Below are 26,552 nucleotides of genomic sequence, written 5' to 3'. Positions count from 1 at the left end.
TTGGGGGCTCAGCCTCCATCTAACTTTCTGTGATCGAATAGCTGTTTAGTTATTACTTCGAAATTTCGGTTGCAGTTTCCCTTTGCATATAGCCATTTTTTCATTCTTATAAAAGTAGCTTCTCCTCCTAATATATATCTAGCTCCATAGTTTTCACCATAATGTTACCACTTCCTATCTCTTCTTCTCTATCGTAGCTTGCCTTCATTCCCAACCGGGAACAAATATAATTAAACCCCCCTATATAAAATCATTTTCAACTTTTTCGGCATGCATATCAGAACAATCATAGGACTCGGATATGATCTTCAATAATCATTTTTTTAAATAATTTCTATTGTCTTTGGTTCCACTAAATTATAATAATCTAAGAATACTCAGTTAATACTCAAATTCATCCCGAAAAGATCACTCATTCTTTAAATTAGTCCTCAAATAATTTTTTTTAGTTATATTAGTCCCTTAAAGATAAAATGTAAGTCAAATTAGTCATTCCGTCAGTTGGATGATGACGTGTCACGTTAAGTGCCATGTGTCATAAGATGATTGGTTGACGTGTCAGGTCAATGACACATGGCACGCCACATTGCAGGTCAATGCACTTGACATGTAAAAAAAATTTTTATAATAAAAATAGTCCTTAAAAGTTCAGACATGAGTCATTTTCATCAAATTAGTCCTTATATGAACAACCACTAGACTAATTAGTTAATTTAGTAATCTAAAGCATTAATTTTTTATTTTTTATTTTATTAATATGTATAAAATTTGGAATGATTGAATTTTATATTTGTTTTGAAAAAAATTGATATTTCAGCCAGTAGAATAGAGTAGGGTAGGGTTTAGAACTTTAGGATGCAGGTATAATTAGTGTTGAGAGATTCTCGACCTACAGATAAAGTAAAATAGAGTTTTAATAAAATTTTCAACTCGCAAATAGAGTTAAACCCTACTCTACCCTACCAATTACCAGTCCTAATTTACACGCATTTATAATTTATAATAAAAAAAATTTAGCCTTACGAATATCTAAATATAAGAATATGAATGCAAAAATAAGAAATAAGAAAAAGGTGACATACATCAACAAAATTTATAGGGAATCTATCTACTTACAATATAAGTTGAGAAATCCAGAATAGCAAAGTGGTTAATTTTGTTGGGTGGTGGTTGTAAATGAAGTTAGAAATGGACTCCAAGCTAAGAATTGCAACTACAGTAACCTCAATTTGCTGAAACAAAGAACTACAGTGGGCTAAACAAGCATAGTGTGTACCTCTTAAGAGAACGCATATGTCATGATGGTGTTGGGTGACATTTAATTTACCACGCCCTACGATGCGAAGCTAAATAAAAATGACATGATATATTTGGGGTGGATTAACTAGTATGATGAACTTGGAAAAATATCCTGAAATGGTATGTTCTAAGTAAGCTAGGTATGGACATAGGGTAATCACACTCGGGCCCCGAGGGCACACTCACCAACACCAACCTAATAAGAGGTGTCATTCTTCTCCTATTCTATATTTATACTCAATTTATGATGCCAGTACCTACTAACTACTAAGAGCTCTCGCTTAAGTATGCTAGTTTGTTACCTGCCTCATCTTATCTCCCAGGTTTTATCTATGTGCTATTCTTGCCTGCTAACACGTATTTTCTAAGCCAATATATATGCTTAAACTCTTAAATAATAACTTAATAACTAGTGCTCTCTAGTGTAGTCAAATAGTGCTTTCAAAAACATAATACAACAAAGATTAGGATGGATGACGTTAAATACATCCAAATCCAATTAGTGATTAACATGACTTATTTAAAAATATTATATAGATACAAAATATCAGTCATTATATATTTATATAAATATATGAATTATTTAATTTATTTTATTTTTATTATATATTTTATAAAAATAACTGATTGTTTTCGTATGATTTTGTTTTTCTTGCGTCCAATACATGTTTCATCTATTTGTTTTTCTTTTAGTTTAACTTTTTTTTACGTTGAATGGTTTCTCTTACGTTTAAAAGCCCAATATATCAGGACCAACTACTGGATCTTATTGAAAAATAAAATAGGAGGAATAGCCCAAAAACATCAAAAGCCCAAATCACTGCACGAGAGTTGAGATTCAGGAATAAAACAACTGCAAGTGAGAATACGATACTGTGCCCAGCCCAAAAACAAATAAACCGACCCGGAGAAAAGAAAAAGGGAGAATAAATTAACAGTAGGTAGAGAAAATCGAGATTTTACGTGAAATCGAACAAGTAAATAAAAAACGTAAAACGTAAAATCTTAACAAGATTTAAATCGTAAAATCGTCAGACTTAGTACAAATTTCGTAAAATCGATAAACTCATTTAAAATCGTAATTAAAAGTGGACATTTTAATCTTTAAAAAAAATTAATACACAGATCAATCTCTAAGGTTTTACTTCGACAGACAAAGTCTTAATTCATTTTTCGGCAAAGTAATTACCCAGATCAGTCCCAAAGATTTTAAAATCGGACATTTTAGTCCCCAAAGAAAATTAATATACCGATCAATTCTCAACGTTTTCCTCCGTCAGACATAACAGTCCTCCATCCAAAAAAATTATTATTACTATTATACCATAATTTTTTTATATTTTTTGGACAAAAATAATGATAAATTTATTCATTAGATTCTTATGTATGTATTTCTAATATAAAGAGTAGGGCAATGTACTCAAATAAATAAAAGGGGGAAAGCTTTACGTGATTGCAACAATTGAAAATTCCTTACCTGCATGTCCTTTTTTGTTATTATGTAATCTGTAGGAGCTAACCATTGTTACCTATTTATGAAGGATTTTTTAAATTCATAAACCTATGTAGGCTGTCACGGTTTATGAGAAAAATTATTAATGTTCAACAAATTAAATAGTGATGAGCATAAAGATTTTGAAAAAGCTTGAACACAATTTGATGTCAACTACAATGCTACGATTTAACTGTAACTATTAGATTTAATAAACCTTATTAGTAGCACTATAATTTAAAATTATTTTGACTAGTATACAAAAATTAAATTGATTTCAATTAAAAGTTTTAATAAATATAGCTGTTAGAAAAATCCTAACAATATATTTTAAAAAACAAAGTTTCATTAATAAAACTAAATAGTTAAATTTACAATATTTAATTAGTAAGGAAGAACCAATATTTAATTAAATAACATTTTACAATTATTTTGACTGTCAAATTATTTTTTAAACTTATTTTTTTAAGAATTTAGAATTTTTATTTATTTCTTACATATGTTTTAGTACATTCGAGTATGACGGATTAAGCATAGATTTAAATTTTATTTAAGAATTTGATATTGAACCAATGAATTTGCTGTATACTCACATGTACTCACAAGGCAAATTCATTGGTAGAGTGTAATGCTAGATTGTTCACTACTAGATAGAGTGTAATGCTAGATTGTTCACTTCTGTTGGTAGACCAATAATCTGGTGGTTGGTCTTCGCCTAACAAAGAAGGTTATTTCCGGTGATGTGCTGCATGGAGTTTTTCTTTCTAGCTGAAAATAAAATTCTAGTTAAGACTTAAGAGAACTGCTATATACTAATTTCATATGCACTGTTTATGTCTAGCTGTGTGGTTCTACCTTCATGGCTCATAACCTTTTGTGGAGTTGGCCATACTGCGCCTGGTTCTTACAACCGGATCATGATTTAATCAGCGCTATCATAATGTTATAGTATCTAATAAGGAAAGCAAGTATTCTTGCAAAAGATAATTTGCATGTGCATGTATCTCTTCCGGAACCATTTTTTTGATGCCGCTTTTCTCCCTTCTCTTCTCTTTTGATAAGGTATGCGTGTTGGGCTACGAAAATATGTCCATGTAAATCTGAGGGACATAGAGGATGCTAGATTTAAGGATGGTGAAGAGGTGTCTCTTGAAACTCTAAAGGAGAAGGGTGTGATTAATCCATCAGGAAGAGAAAAGAAACTTCCTTTGAAGGTACAGATCATGTATTGATTCAATTGCATATAAATCATGTGGCATATTTTTCTCTTACTTTCCCTTCTTGATGATTATTTTTGTAATGAGTTAGGGTATTAGGATATATATGATCTTGAACAGCAAATGAGGATGCCACATTTTCTTAGCACAATCTACCATAAAAGAACTATACCATTTTCATGCTTAGAGTAAATTTCCTTGAAATTTCCAGATGTTCTTGGATCAGACTCATGTTTAATGGATTTGTCTATAAAGTCAAATTTTAAATGACATTTTAGTGGACATGTCAATGACCTGAAACTCTAAATATGAAATATCGATCCTTCCCCTATCCAAATCGATCTTTGATAGGAGACCAAACACTTGAAAAAGATTGATATTGAAATAATGAGATCTAATGACATTTCTGTCACTGCACAGTGAATTATTAAAGGATCATTTTCTACAGAAGGCAACAAAATTTGGGTGAACCAACTGTATTTTCACATTGACATTGCTTTCAATAATATTTTGAAGAAGCCATTTGAAATAACTCTAGTAATTAACTTCTATTCTTCTGAAAGCATATTGGCTAGTGTTTAGGGACTGAAACTATAGCACATGGAGCACCATGCATTTGTTGATTAAATTCTAGCGTATTCATATCTGTAATATGCAAATGCTTTTCTGGTTTTCCAAGAAGCACACCTTTGCAACAAGTGTATTTAAGAAAGCCTTTGCTTCGAGTTAATGATGCAGTGAATTTAACTTCTTCTGGTCCAGAATCTTGTTTTGACTTTTGATAGATCAACAACCTGTACAAAGTATCTGAGATAGAGATTACGAAAGAAGAAAGAAAATAATGTGTTGCAAACTTGTGCTTTTGTTTCAGATTTTAGGTGAAGGAGAGCTTAGTAAGAAGTTGACATTTAAAGCCCGTGCTTTTTCAACATCCGCAAAGGAGAAACTAGAGAGTGCTGGTTGTTCCCTCACTGTGCTTCCTGGCCGTAAGAAATGGGTTAAGCCATCTGTTGCTAAAAACCTTGCGCGTGCTGAAGAATACTTCGCCAAGAAGCGAGCTGCTGCAGCTGCATCTGAACCAGCTTCCGCATGAAGTTGAAACATTCATGTGCATCACATGTAGAAATCTTGTACGGTGAAAAGTAGTTTCATAGGAACCACCACATGTTTCACGTTCTTTAGTATCTATGTGCTGCTTCATTTAGTTATTTTTCTACATAAAGGCAGTAATTCTTTGTTCATTTTGCATTGTAATGTATTATTATGCAAATTCAGTAATTCAATGTTGTATACCTCATTAAATTTTGTCCAGCCATCACCGATTTAGTTTTGAAAAGTATAAAGCAATTTTAAAAAAGAAAATGTAAGTTTTTTTTTTAAATCATTGATTCAGGGTTAACGGTTGGGGGTTGTAGCCTGTTTAGTTTCATAATAATATAAATGAAATCATTGTGTGGGGAGCTCTCGACAACCTTAAGGTATCAAGTTAATGGGTCTCTCATTTTATAAACTCCCACTCTTCCTTGCTTTCTTTGATGTCATCACATCTAACTCAAAACCTTAAAGTATCAAGTTAATGAATCTCTCATCTTATAAACTCTCACTCTTCCTTGCTTTCTTTTATGTGGGACTAACTTCAACACTCCTCACACTTGCAACACTAACACTACTTTCTTGTTGAATGTAGATGTTGATTACTGAAAGTTCCTCTTAGGTGCAAGTTTCCTTGTTCAGTGATGCAAAATTCATTCCAATTTCCAAACCTAGTAGAATCCATGCGTCAGGAACACTGCTTTTCTTACTGTTGCCAAATACAACTTTAAATTACAACGTTATGGTCCTTATTCCTTCCAAAACTAGAAGCCTTCCCTCTTCTACTTTTCCCTTTCTTTTTCCTATGCTCTCTATAAAATAACCTCAAGTTGAAAATTTTGGTGTTCAATTAGTTTGTTGCTTTTGTACAACGTTTTTCCCTCACTTTTTTTCCTCATTATGGTGTCATTTACCGCTTTTAAAATAACCTATTAAGTTTCTCTTAAAAGTTGAAAGCCTAGGAATTTTTCATATTTGAAATTTGATGAGAATGACTTCCATCCAAACAATAGAGAAAAGTATTAATGTATCACTACTAGATAGTGTGTAATGCTAGATTGTTCACTTCTGTTGGTAGACCAATAATCTGGTGGTTGGTCTTCGCCTAACAAGGAAGGTTATTTCCAGTGATGTGCTGCATGGAGTTTTTCTTTCTAGCTGAAAATAAAATCCTAGTTAAGACTTAAGAGAACTGCTATATACTGGTTTCATATGCACTGTTTATGTCTAGTTGTGTGGTTCTACCTTCATGGCTCATAACCTTTTGTGGAGTTGGCCATACTGCGCCTGGTTCCTACAACCGGATCATGATTCATTACAACAAAATTTATTTTTAGCGACAAACTTTTAGCGGTAATAATACAATAGCTATTATTTCCTTTATTTAACTTATATTTTTGTAGCCATTACAAATTTGCCATTATTAATATATGTTATAATGGCAATTATTAATTTATTATTATTGCCACTAAATTATTATTTTTTTTACTTTTATATTTATTTTTTTAAATTAATAACGACCATTGTTATTATTGCCAGTAAACATTTTCCTATTTTCCTAAACTAAATTGCAAGGTTCTGAAAACCGTTCGAACTACAAACCGCTATCAATTATGATTCAGACAGAAGACAAAACCGACAAATTTGTAAATCGCGGTTGGATCGTTGAACCGGCCGGTCGAACCGAACCGTGACTCGACCTGTTTTTGAATCTAACAAAAACGCTGTGTTTCGCTGTGCAGGGATGGCAACCCTAAGTTCCATAACCCCTCTTCCTTCTAGTCTCTAGCCTCCACAACGCGAAGCAGCAGTCCAGCCACCGCCGCCGTCCCAACTTCGAGCTTCGAAGGCAACGGCGCAACGTCTGTCCAGCCACCACCGTTTGAGCTTCGAAAATCGAATCAACTATCGCCGGTCTCGCCTCTTGCCTCCGTCGCGCAGTCACTTCCTGCCGGTGGCAACTCTGTTCCACACCACCACGTCGGCCACTATCTTCCCAGCCACTGTCCCCAACCACTTCCATACCCTCGCCAGCTCTGCCCTGTTCCAGCCTTCCAGGATCCAGCTTCTAGCTTAGGTATTAATTTTTTTTGTAATAATAATGTTGAATAATTGATTTATGTTATTCTGTTGCTGCTTTTTTTAATTTCTGAATGTGAAATTATGAAGGAAAATCAAATAATTAATTTTGTGTTGTTGAAATTATTGCTAAAAATGAATTTGATACTCTGTTGCTGCTTTTTTTAATTTCTGAATGTGAAATTGTGAATGGAAATCAAATAATTGATTTTGTGTTGTTGAAATTATTGCTAAAAATGGATTTGTTACTCTATAGCTGTCATTGGAGCCATTCACACACCACTTTGGCCAAGCTCTCTACTAAAAGGCAAGAAGTTCTTTCTCCAGCAGGCAACATTGTTGAACAGGTCAATAATACACCAAAGTATTAATCTTGGGAGCTTCTTTTTTTTTCATCTGGGGTGGTGTTGTGATTGTTGTTGATGATGTTGAGGCTTTTTTTTTTTTTTGCAGACTATTGTTCAAATCAGAGTGGTGTTGGGCTGTTGGCATTTGTTAGGGAGAATAGAGCATTGCAAGGTTACTCATCTGCACTGAGGATTACTCAGCAGCGGCTCTGAAAAGAGCATGATTGTGTCCCTCATAGAGAGATTCTATCAGGTAAACTTAAAAGTTACAATTTCTCAATTTGAGTGATGGCTAAGTAAAGTTGCATTCTTGTTTAGTATGTAGTTTATTTGCTTGTTAAAAAATTTGGAACTGAAGTTATGCATATTAATCAAAAGCCATATGATATGGTATAGTATGTTATGTGCAGTAATTAATTGAAGAAATTGTATGTAAGACAAGTTTTGCTAGATGGGAATGATGTTAAGAGTTTGAAGCTAAAATGGTTGAGGCAGCAAATAGGACTAGTGAGTCAAGAACTGGCTTTGTTTGCGATAACAATTAGAGAAAACATGCTCTTAGAAAGATCTGATGTTGACCAAGTTGAGATTGAAGAAGCTACAAGAGTAGCCAATGTTCATTCTTTCATTATCAAACTTCCAGAGGGTTATGAAACACAAGTCAGCCAATATAGAGTTTCAATTTCTATTCTGATTTATTGGAATCAAAATTGTTTAATTTTTTGTATCATTGAAAATCTAGATAATGACTTGTAATTCTATGTTTAATTTTAGTTTTATAGTATATTTTAATAAGATCATATGGTTTTGGTCGATGACATTTCATGTAGTGTTTTAAATTTAGAAGATAGTTTAAGATATATATTAAACTATAATTATATTTTAAAATGTTTATTTATAATTTATTTATTATTTTATATTTTTTATTTTAAAACGATTTTTTCGATTGAATCACAATTGGACCAATTGAACTAATAAACTAATAAACCAGTAACTAAAACGGTTCGATGACCAGTTCGGTTCTCAAAACCTTACTAAATTCATTGAAAAAGAAAAAGAAAAAAAAACTGTTCCTGTGTTGGGGTTTGGTTCTTCAGAAGACTCACTTCCCTCCGTCACTACCTTAAAGGAACTCACTTCCCTCCATCATCGACCATCACCGCCATAGGCCTTGCCACCGCTGACAGCCGCTGTCCATCGTCCTACACTCATTCAAACCGCATCTCTATTCCTCCACCTCAGATCTGCGTTGTAAATTCCTGATTCCTTTGATCCAAATCGGAAAACCAAAAAATAGTGTCAGTGTTGTGCCATGGAAGCTTGAGCTCGTAGTTTTGGTGTGAGTCCTGCGACTGCAATACTCTTCCTTCTCTTTCTTTCTCTGCTTACAATGAAGGACTCCGAATCCCATTCGCCTTCTGTCGTTCGCCTCACATCGGTATGTTTCTTATCCTCTCATTCATTCCAATCTTTTTTTCCCCAATTCTCTAGAATTAGGGATTTTATGTAATTGCGAATTTATTATTTTGGAGTTTGGACCGTTCAATTCTTGGTTGAGGAAAGATGAATATCTGTCATAATTATGTATTTTGGTCCTTGTTCGTGAAAATTTTTTGCAGGGGGCAAGAAATTCTGCACCACAACTGATACGTTGACTCAGCGGGAGCCTCATCCAATGCTGGCTACTATGTTCAGTGGTCGCCATACTCTCTTCCTAGATTCTGATAAGGCAATGTCAAATTCTGTCTTTCTTTGTTTCTTTGTTTATACTTGTATATGGTTTCCTCAATTATGCACGTTTGGCTTTGTTTATTGATTTGGTGAAAATTGCAATGACTGGTTGCAGGGATATGTCTTTGTTGACATGGATGGTAAGCACTTCCATCACATTCTTAATTGGTTGAGAGATGGTGTGGTTCCCATTCTGGAGGACTCTGAATATAATGAACTATTGCGGGAGGCTGAGTACTATCAATTGCTTGTAAGTATTGCTCTTTTCCAATGGATTGTGGTTCAATGATTTGGAAGCTAAAATTTACATTCTTAGACTGCTTCTTGTTTGCTTTGTGTAGTTCTAAGATTGTCATCATTGTACTGTCTAGTTTTCATCTTTGACTAAAACATGTGTAAATGAGTTCCTTTATCGATTTGTCATAAGAATATCATCATCGTGGGAATGCCATGCACCATCATTATATTGATAATGTGTTTTTAAATTTTAATCAAAGAAAGGTTTTGATGTTTTTAAATTTTAGTACACAGTTCACATTTGTTTTGACATCTGTATTGAGAAGAGCAATCTGTGATGGAATTACCCCCTTCTTAAATGTAAAGAATGTCCTTCATTGTATCATAAACGAATAGAATGCATACTTGCACCTGCTATTATTGATTTGATAGCTCCATATGCCTTAATGTTGAACTTTAATTTCCTCATATACCTTCCTATAGCTTTGCTCCAGTTGCTTGATTATTTTGAAAAGAAAGTAAGAAACTTAAACTTCAGGCCTTCATGGAATCCCTGATCGGCTGATCTTGTGAGTACTTTTTAAATATCAGTGGCTAATAGTTTGATGGTTTAGGTTTATGTTCGATGCATTATCATCTATGTGAGAGATGAAGAGTTACCTTAATCTTGACAGAAATCATGCTACTACAATACTGTTTTGCAAGTTATCTTATAATTAGCTCTGTTCGGTGCTGAGTGGTGAGTGACACTTGAAAACGCAGGCTCTCTTCTGTTGAGTTTAGTTGAGTTGTTCAATATCTTGTCCTGTTAACAAAACCGACGATTTTAGTATTAATAATTATTACTGCTCGTGCTCAGTTAGTAACAGTGATTAGACACAGACAAAGAAGGGAAAAAGAGAAGAGAAATAAAGGAGAGGTTCCTTCCTGTTTTGCTGTGAACTGGAAGGAAGGAAGCTGAAGGTCAATTGGGATTCACCACTCTTGACACCCGTAAGTATTAGATCTTTTCCAATTTCTATTTCAGTTACGATTAATGGTTTCACTCACTCCCTTAGGCATAGATCGTGTTGCCGATCACTTCAGATCTACTGCATATTCTATCTAATTTCTTGTAATTAGAATGGCAATCAAATGGTTCACGATATATCCATTTAGCGTTTATTATTTACTTTTTTATTTTATTTTATGAAATAGTGAAGCGAACAAGGGAGGAATCCAAGAAGCAAGTGCATTGCATTGCATTCTGAGTAAGAGTTTGTGGAGAGTGAGTGTGGGATTAAAAAAGGGAATTCAAAATTCAGCGACTGGGGTCAGGGGGTGACTTGCCCCAATCTGGTGGTGAGTACAATCCTTATCGCGCGCTGCGCAGGGTCAATTCCAGCCACGGCATGATGATCGATGACGACAAGGAGGCTGGTTCTTTGGGGCCTTACCACGACAGGCCAAGAACTTTCCCCAACATGCGCACCAAACCTTACACCCCAGTGGTAAATTAACTCCACTACCACTGCTTCCTTCATCATCTAATTTCAACCATTTTCTCACTCCCATCTTTCTGCAGATATTTCGTATTCTCCTGGGAATAAATGTCCGTGTTCTATTCATTCTTTTGCTCCTCGGATTTGGGGCTATCTTTTACATGGGAGCCAGTACATCTCCCATCATTGTCTTTGTCATCTCTATTTGTATTCTCAGCTTCCTTGTGTCTATATATCTTACAAAGTGGGTGCTTGCAAAGGATGAGGGCCCCCCTGAAATGGTTCAGGTAACTCTATTTCCTATGCTTAACTTTTTATGTCCTGCTCCCACAAATATTCTAGATTTATATTCCCTTTTATTGAATTCTGGTCTTCATTTCGGTTACTGGGTTTATCAATATGAAATGTTGATATAAAATGTGATGTGAATCACGTAGAACAACTATATCTTTTTTATCAAATAGAGAAAAGTTGATTGTTGTGGATTCTGTAAGAGAGGATGAGGTCGATTGCTGTAGGTTGCATCCCTGGCTAAAACAAAAGTGGTATTTCATCCATAGTCTTTTGACAGAACAATTTAGCATTAATATAACTTTCATGTGGTTTTTATAATAGTAGAAAATTTAGAATTCTCATTCAATTTTCTCAAATTTAGTTGATTCGGGTTACTGAGCGTTAAGTAGCCACCTATATACGACAAGATGATGAAAACTTGTCTAGAGAGTTGATTGGAAGAAGAAGACAAATAAGCAACAAAGGCACTAGTGCAATACCCTAAAATTAAGTTTTCAATTACTATTATAATTTTCTCATAATGCATTAGGATACTTGTCAAACAATTACAATACATCATATTAAAATAATAAATTAAATACTCTAACCTAAAGGCCTAGTAGAGAATTCTTTAATTATCCACAAGTGTACTTTCAGTTACTGCCGATTATATTATTATTATATCTTTTTTTCATGGATATATTATATTACTACTTATATCTTTATTAGCTCATGCACCTTTATTATTCGCATAATGACAATGATCATTAGTGTTAGAGCACTCTTTATCATTTCTTATGTACTATGTGGAACCCCCTACCATTTATTATTTATTTGAATTAATATAGTACTAGTAACTTATAAGGGATTATTATTCTTGTGTTTAAAGGATGTTAATGGTGCAATTATTGATTTAACGTTCTTGTTATTTGTGTTTTCAGTGTTATCTCAGCATCTAGCCTTTTGGTACCGCCAAGGTTAAGGTTCTTCTGAACACCCTAAAATTAAGCTCTGTTAATATGGTATCATACAATGGTTAATGTTGGTGTGATTACTTCTGTTATTTAGTTCAGAAGTTCTTCTGACTTTTTATGATTCGCAGTTTACTTGATTTATGGTCTTTCTGACTTGCTTGGCATTGGATTATGGTGGAGACTTGTGCATTTTGATTGATATCTATATTATTGTTCTTGTGGCTAGTTTGATGCTGCAAAGTTAAAGAAGCTTAGAGCAAACTTCAAGCCGAATGGTGGTACTGTGACTGCTGGCAATGCTTCTAGCATAAGGTCTGTCTCTAAAATCTAGAGTGCATTCTTTATTCTTATGTGAATTCATGGGAATGGTTCCATGCATCATTGCAAGAAATTCGATTAGTTTTAATCATACCATTCTAGAAAACTGTGATAAAGCAATCACAAGGTTGTCAAGTGCATGCCCTTTTATTGATAATGAACTGGTTTATGGATTTGACTAATGATGGAGCTGCTGCGATAGTGCTAGTGAGTGAAGAGAAAGCACGTGAGCTCGGATTGCATGTAATAGCAAAGATAAGAGGATTCGCGGATGCGGCTCAGGTCTTGTGACTGATTATTCTAAACTGTTTTGATCTTGATAAATATGATCATGTAGAGCTGAATCAAAATGATTCTTACAGGAACCTGAATTATTTACAACTGCTCCTGCCCTTGCAATACCAAAAGCTATATCAAATGCTGGTCTAGAGGCTTCTCAAATTGATTATTATGAAATAAATGAAGCTTTTTCTATAAGGAATACAGCACCCTTTACTCATTCATTCTTATTTCCTTTATCTTTTGTTCTTCTAATTTCTTCTATACAGGTTGTCTCTTGCAAATCAGAAGCTTCTTCGTCTTAGTCCTGTGAGTGTTCATGTGACTAAACTAGTTCTTTGCACATTAATCTGACATTTTCTTTTGGCTAGCATGGCTGCTTCTCCAATTTGATTCCTTCATTCTGCCCCATTACATGACTAAATATTGTATATAATTTATGCATTTCTTATTAAATGCAGGACAAACTTAATGTACATGGTGGAGCTGTATCATTAGGCCATCCACTGGGTTGCAGCGGGGCTCGAATCCTAGTTACATTAATAGGGGTAAATTGCTATCTTGGTTACTCTAAGCATCTTATTCCTTCACCCTTACATACTTTCGCATGTATATGAACCAACTTGGGTTCGGCTGTTTTAGGTATTGAGACAGAAGAATGGGAGATATGGCGTTGCTGGCATCTGCAATGGCGGAGGCGGAGCATCTGCACTTGTCCTTGAGCTCATGTAAGCACTTTTTTACCTTGCCAAATAACATTACTCTATCCCTTGGAATATATTATTTCAACTCATTGAAAACCTTAGTTGAATCAAGTATTCATCTTGCTATTCTTTTTTTCTATGTATATCTGTTAGGACTTGTATGCCATTCAAAGCTTTGAGAGAGGAATAGCTGCTCAAAATGCTGGTCATTTTTCTTGGGAGATAGTTCTGGTGTGATTTCTAACTGCACTGAACTGTTGATAGGTTTAACTGATATCACTGACTAGTGTTTCAGCATGTCTTAATGTTCTAAAATCTCACTAAGTTTGTTTTGTTATCAGATACTTGGTTTAGCATGTCTTAATGTTCTGACTAGTGATCCTTTGATGATTTTACTTACTTGTGTTAATGATATATGGTTATTATTGTAGCAGAGGCAGCTATTCTGTTGAACCAGGATCTTGTCTTTGGCACCACACCAATAAAAGACTTGGTCAGGCAAATGGAGTACACACTTTGGCATTTTGGTCTAAACATGTTGGGACAAAGTCCATTTTGTTTTCTAAATATATAATGTAGATTTACTTTTAAATTCTTTTTTTTTTGTAATATTTGTGTTGTTTAAATTTGTATTATGCTTTATTACTTTTCAAGAGAAATTTGTGTATAAATATTTTGAATTTAATGAAATATTTCATTTTGTATTAATTAATTTTAGTGTATTTATATTACGTACAATAATAATAATTGTTGGTAAAAATAATTTGAAATTTAAAAAAAATGATAGATTGTCATTTCTAAAAGAGTGAACATAAGTAAAGTTTTAATATTTTAGTGGCAATAGTAAGAGGAACTTTCAGTAATCAACATCCACCTTCAACAAGAAAGTAGAAACAGCAAAATATCTTGTTATCTTAATCCATTACGGCTAGTTGTCACAGATGCAATGGTTTCATTTATATTATTATGAAACTAAACAGGCTACAACCCCCAATCGTTAACCCTGAATCAATGATTTAAAAAAAAAAACTTACATTTTCTTTTTTAAAAATGCTTTATACTTTTCAAAACTAAATCGGTGATGGCTGGACAAAATTTAATGAGGTATACAACATTGAATTACTGAATTTGCATAATAATACATTACAATGCAAAATGAACAAAGAATTACTGCCTTTATGTAGAAAAATAACTAAATGAAGCAGCACATAGATACTAAAGAACGTGAAACATGTGGTGGTTCCTATGAAACTACTTTTCACCGTACAAGATTTCTACATGTGATGCACATGAATGTTTCAACTTCATGTGGAAGCTGGTTCAGATGCAGCTGCAGCAGCTCGCTTCTTGGCGAAGTATTCTTCAGCACGCGCAAGGTTTTTAGCAACAGATGGCTTAACCCATTTCTTACGGCCAGGAAGCACAGTGAGGGAACAACCAGCACTCTCTAGTTTCTCCTTTGCGGATGTTGAAAAAGCACGGGCTTTAAATGTCAACTTCTTACTAAGCTCTCCTTCACCTAAAATCTGAAACAAAAGCACAAGTTTGCAACACATTATTTTCTTTCTTCTTTCGTAATCTCTATCTCAGATACTTTGTACAGGTTGTTGATCTATCAAAAGTCAAAACAAGATTCTGGACCAGAAGAAGTTAAATTCACTGCATCATTAACTCGAAGCAAAGGCTTTCTTAAATACACTTGTTGCAAAGGTGTGCTTCTTGGAAAACCAGAAAAGCATTTGCATATTACAGATATGAATACGCTAGAATTTAATCAACAAATGCATGGTGCTCCATGTGCTATAGTTTCAGTCCCTAAACACTAGCCAATATGCTTTCAGAAGAATAGAAGTTAATTACTAGAGTTATTTCAAATGGCTTCTTCAAAATATTATTGAAAGCAATGTCAATGTGAAAATACAGTTGGTTCACCCAAATTTTGTTGCCTTCTGTAGAAAATGATCCTTTAATAATTCACTGTGCAGTGACAGAAATGTCATTAGATCTCATTATTTCAATATCAATCTTTTTCAAGTGTTTGGTCTCCTATCAAAGATCGATTTGGATAGGGGAAGGATATTTCATATTTAGAGTTTCAGGTCATTGACATGTCCACTAAAATGTCATTTAAAATTTGACTTTATAGACAAATCCATTAAACATGAGTCTGATCCAAGAACATCTGGAAATTTCAAGGAAATTTACTCTAAGCATGAAAATGGTATAGTTCTTTTATGGTAGATTGTGCTAAGAAAATGTGGCATCCTCATTTGCTGTTCAAGATCATATATCCTAATACCCTAACTCATTACAAAAATAATCATCAAGAAGGGAAAGTAAGAGAAAAATATGCCACATGATTTATATGCAATTGAATCAATACATGATCTGTACCTTCAAAGGAAGTTTCCTTTCTCTTCCTGATGGATTAATCACACCCTTCTCCTTTAGAGTTTCAAGAGACACCTCTTCACCATCCTTAAATCTAGCATCCTCTATGTCCCTCAGATTTACATGGACATATTTTGGTAGCCCAGCACGCATACCTTATCAAAAGAGAAGAGAAGGGAGAAAAGGGGCATCAAAAAATGGTTCCGGAAGAGATACATGCACATGCAAATTATCTGTTGCAAGAATACTTGCTTTCCTTATTAGATACTATAACATCATGATAGCGCTGATTAAATCATGATCCGGTTGTAGGAACCAGGCGCAGTATGGCCAACTCCACAAAAGGTTATGAGCCATGAAGGTAGAACCACACAGCTAGACATAAACAGTGCATATGAAACCAGTATATAGCAGTTCTCTTAACTGGGATTTTATTTTCAGCTAGAAAGAAAAAACTCCATGCAGCACATCACCCGAAATAACCTTCCTTGTTAGGCGAAGACCAACCACCAGATTATTGGTCTACCAACAGAAGTGAACAATCTAGCATTACACTCTATCTAGTAGTGATACATTAATAATGTTCTCTATTGTTTAGTTACCATGTTGGATCAAAGCTCACCATGCAATAGATGCAATGAAAAAAACCGATTAAGCTATACATGGCAATCATAATTTACTGTTTCTTGTAGCCCTCATCTAAGTTGCAATAATTGCATTGCAGAAATGACAAAATTGCCTTGAACATCTCTCTGAGGTTCAGGTCATAATCTAATGAAATCCAATCTAGAAGCCCCTATTCTGTAGAAATAAAACATAAAGCTTTTATATTTTAAACATAATAGCATACCGCCAGCAATTCCTCGAAGTTTGGGGATTCGACGGTAAAGGGGCATCTGACCACCCTCGAAACCCTTCCTGACGCCGGGGCCAGACCGTGACTTCTGACCCCTCATCCCAAAACCACAGCTTGCGCCTTGCCCTGCCGATATGCCTCTTCCCTTTCTCTTCGCCTTCTTCCTCGAACCCGGTTGCGGGCCCAGGTTGTCAAGCCTGAACCGCACGCTCGAAGCCCCCGCCGCAGGGGCAGGGGCAGAAGCCGCCTTGTTCACTACCACCGAGAGGGGTCTTCTGAGCTGCACCCTGAGCGTTGCCGTGTAGCCGCATGGTGTCGAGTTCAACTTCTTGAGGGATCCCTGCAAGTTGAAGCCATGAAATACATGAGCATGGAGTGAAAGGAAACAGAGAGAGCGGTAATGAAGAGAACAGGTGGCCACCTTGAATGGACAAGCAAGAGACGGAAATGCGGGTGGCTTTCTGGTGCCGAATGCGAGCGAAGTCGTGGTGGTGGATGATACCGGAATTAGAGAAGCTGAAACTGCCATGTCTATCACTCACTCCACACGCTTCACAATAATTTCATCGATAGATAGGATAAGTTTTCTTTTCCCACTTTTTTCTTTCTTTATTTAATTATTTCTTTTATAATTTATATTTATATTTAATAGAAAAGCCTCGGAGAAAAAGCAGAATTCACCACCACCGTGATGTTTGAGTCATAGTTCGACATGTGGCACATTCACGTTCATATGTCATCACGTGACGAAACACGAATGTACATAAGAAGCGGTTCACAGTGGCAACGAACTCTCAAAAGCTCTCAAGACCATCATCAACCACCATGGCCACGCTTCACTGCAATTCACTCACTCTTAATAAACCGTTTTATCAACAATCCTCAAGAACAAGACCACCCTTCTTGTACCCCGTTTTCTCATCCAATCGTTTTGTACCAAATATTGGATCCTCTACCTCTAGGTCATTCAAGACCTCAACTTCTTTCAGGTAATTATAGCTTTGTGGGTCTCTCTAATTATAGTTTTGCATTAGAAAGTTGTAAACAGCATTTTTCCATGATTTCAATGTTTCTGTTTAGTTCAGATTAGGAATTATAAATTTGGTTTTTTTAGCAGGTGGAGTGGGACTGTTTCTGCTGTTGTTTCAGAGGGGAGCGCCGTTGGGGCGAGTTTTTCTGCGACTGAGGTCTTCAAACTGACATATTTGGAGGTTGGTTTTATGGTTCTTTCCCTTCAATTGCCTTAAGTTTTATTTATTTATTATTTTTTCACTTTCGTTTGAATGCTATTTTTTTAGCATAGCTTTCCCAAAAATCCTATTTGATGATGTTTGGCATACAGATTAATATTAAAAATTGCTGGAATGTTACAAAATATGAGAATCAACATTCCTATGTTAGTTAATTTTTATATGCCCGGGAATATTATAATATTTTTTTGGAAACACTACTAATAATTCTAGCTGAAAAAGTTAACATTGTTAACTAAAAAATCAGTGATGTTTACTTTCATGATCCTATTGCATACAACATAGCATTCTTATTATGTGCTCCAAGAGTATCTACAATCACTTTCACTTTGATTTATTTAGTCTTTACTCTTTTGCTGTAACTTGTATTAAACTTTATAAATTTAAACAAGTGGCTTTGAATATTTTTTTAGAGCATGAATTAGACGTGCTCTAAGTGCAGAAGTGCATTTCAACTCACATCCCATCCAATGGTAGATGGGGGGTGTGAAGGGCATGGCTCTCAAGTGGTGTTATCAAATATGATCTCTTACGATACACTTTACGTGAGACTAAGAGAAAATATGTGAGAGAAGAATCTTGTATGGTAAGAGATCACACTTGACAACACCATGTAGGAGAAAAAATTGAGAAGATCTATTCCTGGGTGTGAGTTTGCACTCAGCATGGTATTTCGCGCATTATATCTACACTTACATACCCCCCTCCCCTCTCTCTCTCTCTTTTGACATGGGTGATGTTTGGCTCTCAGGGAAATAGTTGGCTGTGGAATGTTGGTGGGGCTAACATATTGGTTGATCCAATTTTGGTTGGTAACTTGGATTTTGGAATTCCTTGGCTATATGATGCTGCTAAGAAAGTGTTAAAGAAGTTCCAGGTATCTTTTGATGGATGATAGTTACTTAATACTTACTGCTTCCCCATTTGTTATGGTGCTTTCTTTTTCTTCCTTCTCACTGGTGTATGTAATTTTGTAGTGCAGCTCAGTGATCTTCCTGAAATCGATTGCCTACTCATTACACAAAGCCTTGATGATCATTGCCATTTGAAGACCTTGAACCCTTTCTCTCAGAAATTCCCAAATGTTAGAGTTATAGCAACTCCTAACGCCAAAACTTTGCTTGATCCTCTGTTCAACAATGTAAGTAAGTATTCCATTCAGTTAAAACTGTACCATGTATGTTTGAATTTAAACCTTTCCGTTGCTTCATCTTGGCATATCTAATCTATATAGATGGGTTGGTTGGAAATAAAACCAGGTTTGAAGCTTTTTATTGATATGATATCACTTGGTAAATTATATGATTATACTGAGGTGGTTTAAATTGGTTTGAAAGAGAACCTTTACTGTTATAGCCATTTGTTGTGCTCTGAGGTACTGCAATGTAAAACATCTTTATATCAATGTTGCTTAGCATTCCGTCTTCGGAATGAGGAGGAAGCACTGGAATTTAGAACCTTACACCTTTAAATAAATATCTTTCTGTTTCTATCTTCCTTATTTTCTAAAATTTAAACAATTTCCCTCTTTTATTTCCTTCATGTTGTGAATACCTTCTTCAGCAGAGGAATGCATATCTTTTAAAAGACCTTTTGTACACTTCCATATTATAATTTTGATAGTCAAATTTTCACAAATTTTGTCAATTTTGTCCCAATTTCCGCCCCTTTTCTGTTTAGCTTTGGGACTTCACAAGTACCTGTCTATATTGGTATACTTGGAATGGTGGTCATCTCCTGTGAATTTATAAGTTCCTGAAAATGAGTAGCAACATCTATTGAAACAACAAATGAATATTATTCTGGGTACTCACATGACTAGCAAAAAAGTGCTTCTTTGACCTTTTGGCATCCTGAGACTGTTCAGGATCTTTGGCTTATAGTAGAAAAATATATTTTTTTCCCATTTTTCTCATAGTTCTTTGTAGAACAAGATTGTACTACTCAATAAGAAGCATGATTTTCAAAAATCAAAATTAAAATGAAGAGTAAATGCTATGCTATTCAGTTAAAAATAATTGAAGGTAGGATTAGGAAGTCGTAGTGGCTTTGAGGTAGAGCAGCTACAATGGGTGTAGTGAGTCCTAACATTATTTTTTCGTGGGGTTCGTATGTATATACGTGTTTCCTGAGTAAAATACTTGCATGTATAAGGAGGGAGGGAAGTTCTTTGACAGAGGACATTTCTTAAACTTGTCCAAAAATGTTTTAGTGTGATGATTAAAGACTGTAAATAGCAGATGATGACAATGCATGCATCCTTTCTCTAAATAGTCAGTATGGAATGAGGATTTTCCCTTTTTATGTCTCTTTTTTATATGAAACACACCACAAAGTGTGCTGCTCTGGGATCATTCATAGGAAAAAAGGAGCATGTAACATGATAACATTATATCATAAGAATTTGGATCCTCTAAAGTGAGGAAGTTGGTAAAATGTTAAGGTGAATGGTTAATCATCATTGATTTTGTAACTTCCATGAAATGTGTTCCTCACTTTACCACTTTACTAACTTCCTCACTTTAGAGGATCTTGATCCATATCATAAAATGTGCAAACGGTGACAAGAAAGAGGGAAGTAAAGATACAAATTTTATCATACTGATGCCTAAAGCATGAGTCCCATATTGGATGGCCGGGAAATACCAATTTCCGATTTTATGTGGCAACCCATGTAAAGTATAGGTTTTATCAGTGATTCTTCTCTACATTGTGTGTATTGGGAACATATAGCTCGGCGTCGCAGAACAACAAACCACGAAAATTGTCTCAATCTTTTTCTGCTCTCTAGCATTGTTCTCGACAGGAAAAGATAATCGCAATGCTTAAAATACTTGCTGAATTTGTCGTCCCAAACTTCTATACATGAATATACACTTGTACCCTAATCTAGTTTTAGCATTATGACACAGAAAATAGTGTCTTGGTGCATTCAGTTATATATTCTTTTAAACTGTTAAATACATGTAGTTTATTGTAATGCGTTCGATTATGCTTATCGTTGTATCCTTTCTATATTAAGAACGTAATTGTACCCATTAGTATATACAAAGCCTTATGTCATATGTTTAGTTGAGTGTTGACAAGTCATTGCCACTAAACTTTCCATGTAATTTAACTATTTTCAGGTTACATATGTTGAACCTGGAGAGAGCTCTGTTATTGAATCAAAGAATGGTTCCAACATCTGCATTAAGGCTACAGCAGGACCAGTTCTTGGACCTCCTTGGCAACGCCCTGAGAACGGGTAAATACTGTAAATTTTTCGAGCATTTTTTCTTCTTTTACGTTTTTATGTTGTTGCTTTTGCTTTTATGTATTTGGTTGTATATACAAGAAAAATGTGGTGTTGTCCCTACTAATAACGGAATTCGGATAGAATAACTACCTTACAATTTACAATTGCTTTTGTCCCATTGTGCCCCTTCACTGGCATTGAGAGATAACTACTCTAATTTTCTACTTCTCTACTACCAAAGAAGATAGTATAGAATAACTACCAATAGTTTTAACACTAAATTTTAATAATTTATTTTTTCATTTATACTTTTTAATTCAACCATGCTAGCTATACACAAAAAATCAGATACCAAATCAGCCATCCCTATAAAATATATGTTGAAATCCAAAATATACATTGAAAATGAGTTAAACAATACATGTATTTATATATGAATACATAGTGGCTGATTGTTGGTGTGCATGTAGTAGTTTTGTATTTCATTAAAGCAAATAAAAAATGTGGATTAATAGGCCTGTTAGAGCCTATTGATCCACTAGTTACCATTAAGCTTATTTTCCCCTTTCTTTTCGTTCAAATTTTAACAGAATTTAACATTTTCTGCTCCATGTGTTATGTAGGTATATTGTTAGATCTCCACAGGGGCAATTGTCTCTTTACTATGAACCTCACTGTGTGTACAATCAAAATCTGGTTGAGAAGGAAAAGGTAGATATCGTGATCACGCCGGTGATAAAGCAGCTTTTGCCGAATTTCACCCTGGTTTCAGGACAAGAAGATGCTGTGAAACTTGCTAAGCTGCTGCAAGCCAGGTAAAATTTTCGTATTTAAAGAGATAACCACGGAGAGGTCAAGAGAATACATCACCAAAATTGTAACTTTGGTTAGTAGGAATAGAACCAGAATTTACTAAATAAATAAATTGAATTGAATGTCAATTTGTACAAGTAAGTAATCATCCAAGTGATTAAGTCAATTTGTACTTTTGTAGTTACTCATTAATTAACAATATCATCCAAGAATTCCTTTAGCTGCGTAGTTTGGTTTCTTTTGGAATGATATATTTGAGTTCTGATCAATTTTTGTTCTTGGAAAGTTCAATTGGATTTTCCTATTTCGATTTACACAACTTCGATTCTTTTCCGTTTGTTTAATAGGTTCATTGTGCCAATGAAAAATGGAGACCTAGATAGCAAAGGAGTACTAGCAAGCTTAGTTCAGTCTGAAGGAACAATAGAATCATTTAAGGTTAGGTTTCTTTCAGTTTCTGTTGACAATTTGCTCAATGTATCATTTTTGTTTTGCATGTAAAAGAATTTGCTTCCTTTACGTAAGTAGCAATAACATATTGGAGACCACGGAGGAGGAAACTACTTGGAAAAGAAGTGGCCTTGTGGTTGATCATTATGGTTGGTGTTAAAATCAGGATAGGGACATGGCCCTTTTTTCAAAAAAGAAAAATTCTTTATTTACCAATTTATCTTGGAAAAGGTTTTTGGTGGCTGCCCAGGGAATATGTGAAAGAATTTGCCTCCCCATTTTTGCATGCATAGACAACGAAAATGAAGCACAAAAAATTCCCTCCCATTTTCACAGCCACCAAAAAGAAAATTGAAGGGAATTTTTTGTTCATTTTCGCAGCCATCAAAACCAAAAATGGGAGGGAATTTTTCGATTCATTTTTGCAGGCATCAGAATCGAAAATGAAAAACCGAAAATGGGAGGGAATTTTTTTTATTCATTTTCCCTTCTCCATTTTCGTAGACTGAAAAACCGAAAATGGAATGTATCATTTTAGCAGCAAAAATGACACTAAATGCGCAAATTGGTAAATTTCTTATTCTTATTTAAATTCTAAAATAGGGAATTTTTTTATTTAAATAAAAAAGCTAGTGAACATGATAGACCCTATTATAGAGGCTTAAACCTCTTACAATAGTTTGGTGTTTCTTTTGGAGTTAAAATTCAATTCAAAATACCACTTTTTATTACTAAAGGTTACTACCTTTATTTTGGATGTCGCTATTACCTTTTATATATCATTGGATCATCGTATCTTAATACAATCGGTAGCAAATGATGAGTTTAGTTTTGATACACAGTGTAAAGTCATGCAATCACATCTGTTCTTTTGGATGACCTTTCACTCTATTAATATGTAAGGTAGTTATTTTTACTAATATGACGTTACGTAATTGGATGCATGTGTAAAATTACTTGACATTGAGAGTGTATCAAAATTAAATTCAGCAAATGAAATGAAACAGAAAGATTAGATTTTAAGAATTTCTTTGGTGAAAAGTGAAGATTGTACTAAATTATTAAAGGGAGTCTGCATTGCACATGATGTTTTTATTTTTTAATATTTTTTCTATTGTAAAACAAACAATTTTCACTTTTCATCCAATTGTCCTCTTTACCATAGTAATACCCTTAGATTTTCTCATGTACAATGACAATGAAAGTATTGCTGTAAGAACAACGGCATAATGACTCGGTTCATTACAAATGATTTGGGATGGTATTGGTCTTATGTATAGAATGTATCATTAAAGTTTCTCTAGAGGTAGTTGTAATTGGCTAATTACAATGGTTATGTAACACTTTTGATTTGGCTTTATCTTCTGTGAATGATTTGTCTTGAAATGTTTACCAATGCAGGATCTTTTATCAAGAGAGTTACCAGATGCAAAGTTTATAGAGCCTGCCATTGGCGTTCCACTAGAAATTTCAGCAAACTAAAGATACAATGTAACAACGTAACGTAATGAATTCACTATTTCACAATATAGTCTATGGAGATTTTTATTTACAATGAAACATTAATAAAAAAAATGATTAATTTTCATTCTTGGTCAGAGTATAACAATCCAGATTGGGTATATGGGAAGAATAGATTTTTATTTAACTTTGAGATGTGTATATCTTTAATGTACAATATTCTTTTTAAGGTAGATTATAGCATACAGATGTTATTTCATAAAGAGATAAAGATATTCTCATTTGTGGAATGGTTATTCGACACCTAGCTCTTCTTTCCTTGTGTAGGGAGCAGCTTGACTAAGCTTGGCAGAGCTTGTCCTAACAATGGCTAGTGATACTTGTGATGGAGTCATATGTGAGATAGTAAAGCCTTATAACCAAGCCTTTTAATAAGGAATACACGATTTTATATATTTTAATATTATAAAAAAATTGTTCACCGTTTAAATAACCATATTAAGTTGAGATCAATAATTTTTATTCTGATATATTAAAAAAATCTATTCACAACTGATTTAATACATAATAATTAATAATTTTTTAATGTATATATTTTGAGTTTATTGAAATAATTATTTTGTAATAAATCAATAATCAGTTTATTTATATTGTGTAATATAATTGAAATATTAACTAATGAAATATATTTATTGAATAAAATATTTATTATCACAAAAATTTAGAAAAAAGTCATACTATGAAATAAATATTTTATTAAAAACACATTTAGTTAAAAGTATGATAGTTTGAATTTGGATTCTCTAAAGTTTGAATTTTTATTTTAGAGGATAAAGTATGATTTCTTATCTTTAAATATTTTTTCTTTTATATTTTCTCTTGATCCCACCTATAAAATAAATAATAGAAAATTATATTTTATTCTCTAAAATAAAATTTAAAATTTAGAGGATCAAAATCCATGACAATTGGGTGGAACATATCAACAAAGTATCAAATTGTCCATTTTATTTTCTGATTATAGTGCAATAAGTATAGTATATTTAGTTATAGTCCAATTCTCTTTTAATTTATATTGAAGATGGTTGAAAGCATTTAGTAGGATGAGATATTTTCGGCAATCCTTGCAATTCAATCCCATGTTTTGTTACTTCTTTGTGTGGGGAAAATTTTTAAAAATAAAATTAACTAATTAATTTATATCTCTAAAATAAACTAAATTAACTTTAAGAGTATGAAATTTTATGATTTAAGGGGGTAAGGGTTAGCTTATATAGTTTAAGATTTGAGAGTATAGGATTTGAATTTAAGTTTAGGGTTATAATTATTATGATTTTGTAAGGTTTAAGTTTTAAACTTTTAGATTTAAAGTGTATTATCATTTATTTAATTTTTTGTTTTTTGTTTTTATTTTTAACAAGAAGTTAATTTCACAAAGTGCTGCACTCTTTATTTTATTTTTTTTAAATGTATTAATATTTGTTTGTATTAATATACTAACATTTAACGTATTAAGTCCAAAATTATTTTATTTATATTGTACATATTAATATACACAAAAAATTAAATAAGATATTAAATCAGTTATTCACCTAACCTAAAATGTCAATAATTTTATCTAAAATAGTAAAAGAGAAGTCATAACAGTAGGTTGATCAGTGCACCTTTATGATAAATCTCAAATTAATGAGTTAATAGAATTTAAAATTATACACTCATATATTATTTATAGTGAATCAGTGTAAAACTTCACCACTTGTATTTAGTATTCTCTTCAATTCATATTAGTTATTATTATTTTTTTTTTTGCAAATTAAGTGTCATTTTTTAATTTTAAAAGGTCATTAATTAATTTTTATATATTATTTTTATTATTATTAAATAGAAAGAGAAATTTAAAAATTAAAGAATTAATATAAGAAAAATATTATTAAAAATATTTTAATATGTTTTTATTATTTATATTTTTAATAAAATTTAATAATTATCTTAATACTTATTTATGTATAACTTGTTGAGTTTCGTAAATAATAATAATAATTTTGATAATGACAAACATAATTTTAATAGGTTGATAATCTAAAAGTATTGTATGTTATTCTTATGAAAATTTGAGTTTCATTGAGAGTTTTTCTATTGTTTTTGCTTAATATTTTGGAAAATATTTTTATATCAAAGAAATATTCTGCTAAGATATATCAAAGAAATATTCTGCTAAGATAGATATATGAGAGTGTTGAATTTGGTTCATTCTATAATTTTAGAATTGTTCAACATCATCTCCATCATAGTTTATCATTGAATATTTTGTTTGTAAGATTTATTTTTTTTATTTATTTCACTTCAATAAAGAAGGTGTAAGACCCAGAATTTTCGAAAAATAGTATTATGAGTTAATTTTAATTTATTAATTCATTAAAGACTTTATTTTTAGAAATTATTGTATTAAAAGTAATTAAATTAAGTTTTGATAATTAAATTAAAAATTTTACTTAATTTTATAATATTGAATAATTTTATAATAGACTTTAAGTGTTTGAGGGATGGTTTGGTTTGAAACTGTTTAAGAA

The 26,552-nt window shown here is 33.2% G+C and overlaps 4 protein-coding genes across 17 annotated transcripts; 3 read left to right on the top strand and 1 right to left on the bottom strand.

The window, feature by feature from the left end:
* Positions 1-3,840: 3,840 nt before the first annotated feature.
* LOC112750546 (large ribosomal subunit protein uL15c-like) lies at positions 3,841-5,310 on the top strand. Its single transcript, XM_025799326.3, has 2 exons — positions 3,841-4,005; positions 4,880-5,310. Exons 1-2 carry the CDS (start codon positions 3,856-3,858, stop codon positions 5,099-5,101), a joined length of 372 nt encoding a protein of 123 aa, XP_025655111.1. The 5' UTR covers positions 3,841-3,855; the 3' UTR covers positions 5,102-5,310.
* Positions 5,311-6,826: 1,516 nt separating this feature from the next.
* On the top strand, positions 6,827-14,149 carry LOC112750545 (pyrophosphate-energized membrane proton pump 2). 13 transcript variants are annotated; one of them, XM_072216698.1, is made up of 19 exons: positions 6,827-7,177; positions 7,436-7,526; positions 7,633-7,779; positions 8,656-8,964; positions 9,146-9,255; positions 9,373-9,507; positions 10,109-10,233; positions 10,354-10,487; positions 10,692-10,984; positions 11,059-11,262; positions 12,190-12,231; positions 12,449-12,534; positions 12,743-12,822; positions 12,903-12,963; positions 13,089-13,128; positions 13,281-13,367; positions 13,462-13,547; positions 13,677-13,754; positions 13,955-14,149. In XM_072216698.1, exons 9-11 carry the CDS (start codon positions 10,886-10,888, stop codon positions 12,205-12,207), a joined length of 321 nt encoding a protein of 106 aa, XP_072072799.1. In that variant the 5' UTR covers positions 6,827-7,177; positions 7,436-7,526; positions 7,633-7,779; positions 8,656-8,964; positions 9,146-9,255; positions 9,373-9,507; positions 10,109-10,233; positions 10,354-10,487; positions 10,692-10,885; the 3' UTR covers positions 12,208-12,231; positions 12,449-12,534; positions 12,743-12,822; positions 12,903-12,963; positions 13,089-13,128; positions 13,281-13,367; positions 13,462-13,547; positions 13,677-13,754; positions 13,955-14,149. The 13 variants fall into 13 exon arrangements, with proteins under 13 accessions (XP_072072799.1, XP_072072805.1, XP_072072801.1 ...); XM_072216700.1 differs by having other exon boundaries at positions 6,836-7,177; positions 7,436-7,543; XM_072216704.1 differs by lacking the exon at positions 10,109-10,233.
* A 469-nt stretch (positions 14,150-14,618) lies between these two features.
* LOC112750544 (large ribosomal subunit protein uL15c) lies at positions 14,619-17,501 on the bottom strand. The gene is made up of 4 exons (XM_025799316.2): positions 17,192-17,501; positions 16,765-17,110; positions 15,918-16,069; positions 14,619-15,049 (listed from the first exon to the last, which is right to left on the bottom strand). Exons 1-4 carry the CDS (start codon positions 17,297-17,299, stop codon positions 14,828-14,830), a joined length of 828 nt encoding a protein of 275 aa, XP_025655101.1. The 5' UTR covers positions 17,300-17,501; the 3' UTR covers positions 14,619-14,827.
* A 32-nt stretch (positions 17,502-17,533) lies between these two features.
* Positions 17,534-24,109, top strand: LOC112750543 (uncharacterized). 2 transcript variants are annotated; one of them, XM_025799314.3, is made up of 8 exons: positions 17,534-17,759; positions 17,885-17,981; positions 18,772-18,897; positions 19,003-19,161; positions 21,149-21,267; positions 21,882-22,073; positions 22,419-22,509; positions 23,923-24,109. In XM_025799314.3, the coding sequence occupies exons 1-8, from the start codon at positions 17,596-17,598 to the stop codon at positions 24,001-24,003; spliced, it is 1,029 nt and encodes a 342-aa protein (XP_025655099.1). In that variant the 5' UTR covers positions 17,534-17,595; the 3' UTR covers positions 24,004-24,109. The 2 variants fall into 2 exon arrangements, with proteins under 2 accessions (XP_025655099.1, XP_025655100.1); XM_025799315.3 differs by having other exon boundaries at positions 17,558-17,759; positions 17,888-17,981.
* Positions 24,110-26,552: the final 2,443 nt, after the last annotated feature.

This window comes from Arachis hypogaea, chromosome 15, assembly GCF_003086295.3.
Source record: "Arachis hypogaea cultivar Tifrunner chromosome 15, arahy.Tifrunner.gnm2.J5K5, whole genome shotgun sequence".
NCBI lineage: Eukaryota > Viridiplantae > Streptophyta > Magnoliopsida > Fabales > Fabaceae > Arachis > Arachis hypogaea.
Note: the sequence above shows the minus strand (reverse complement) of the source record. Positions and strands in the feature narration are given on the sequence as shown.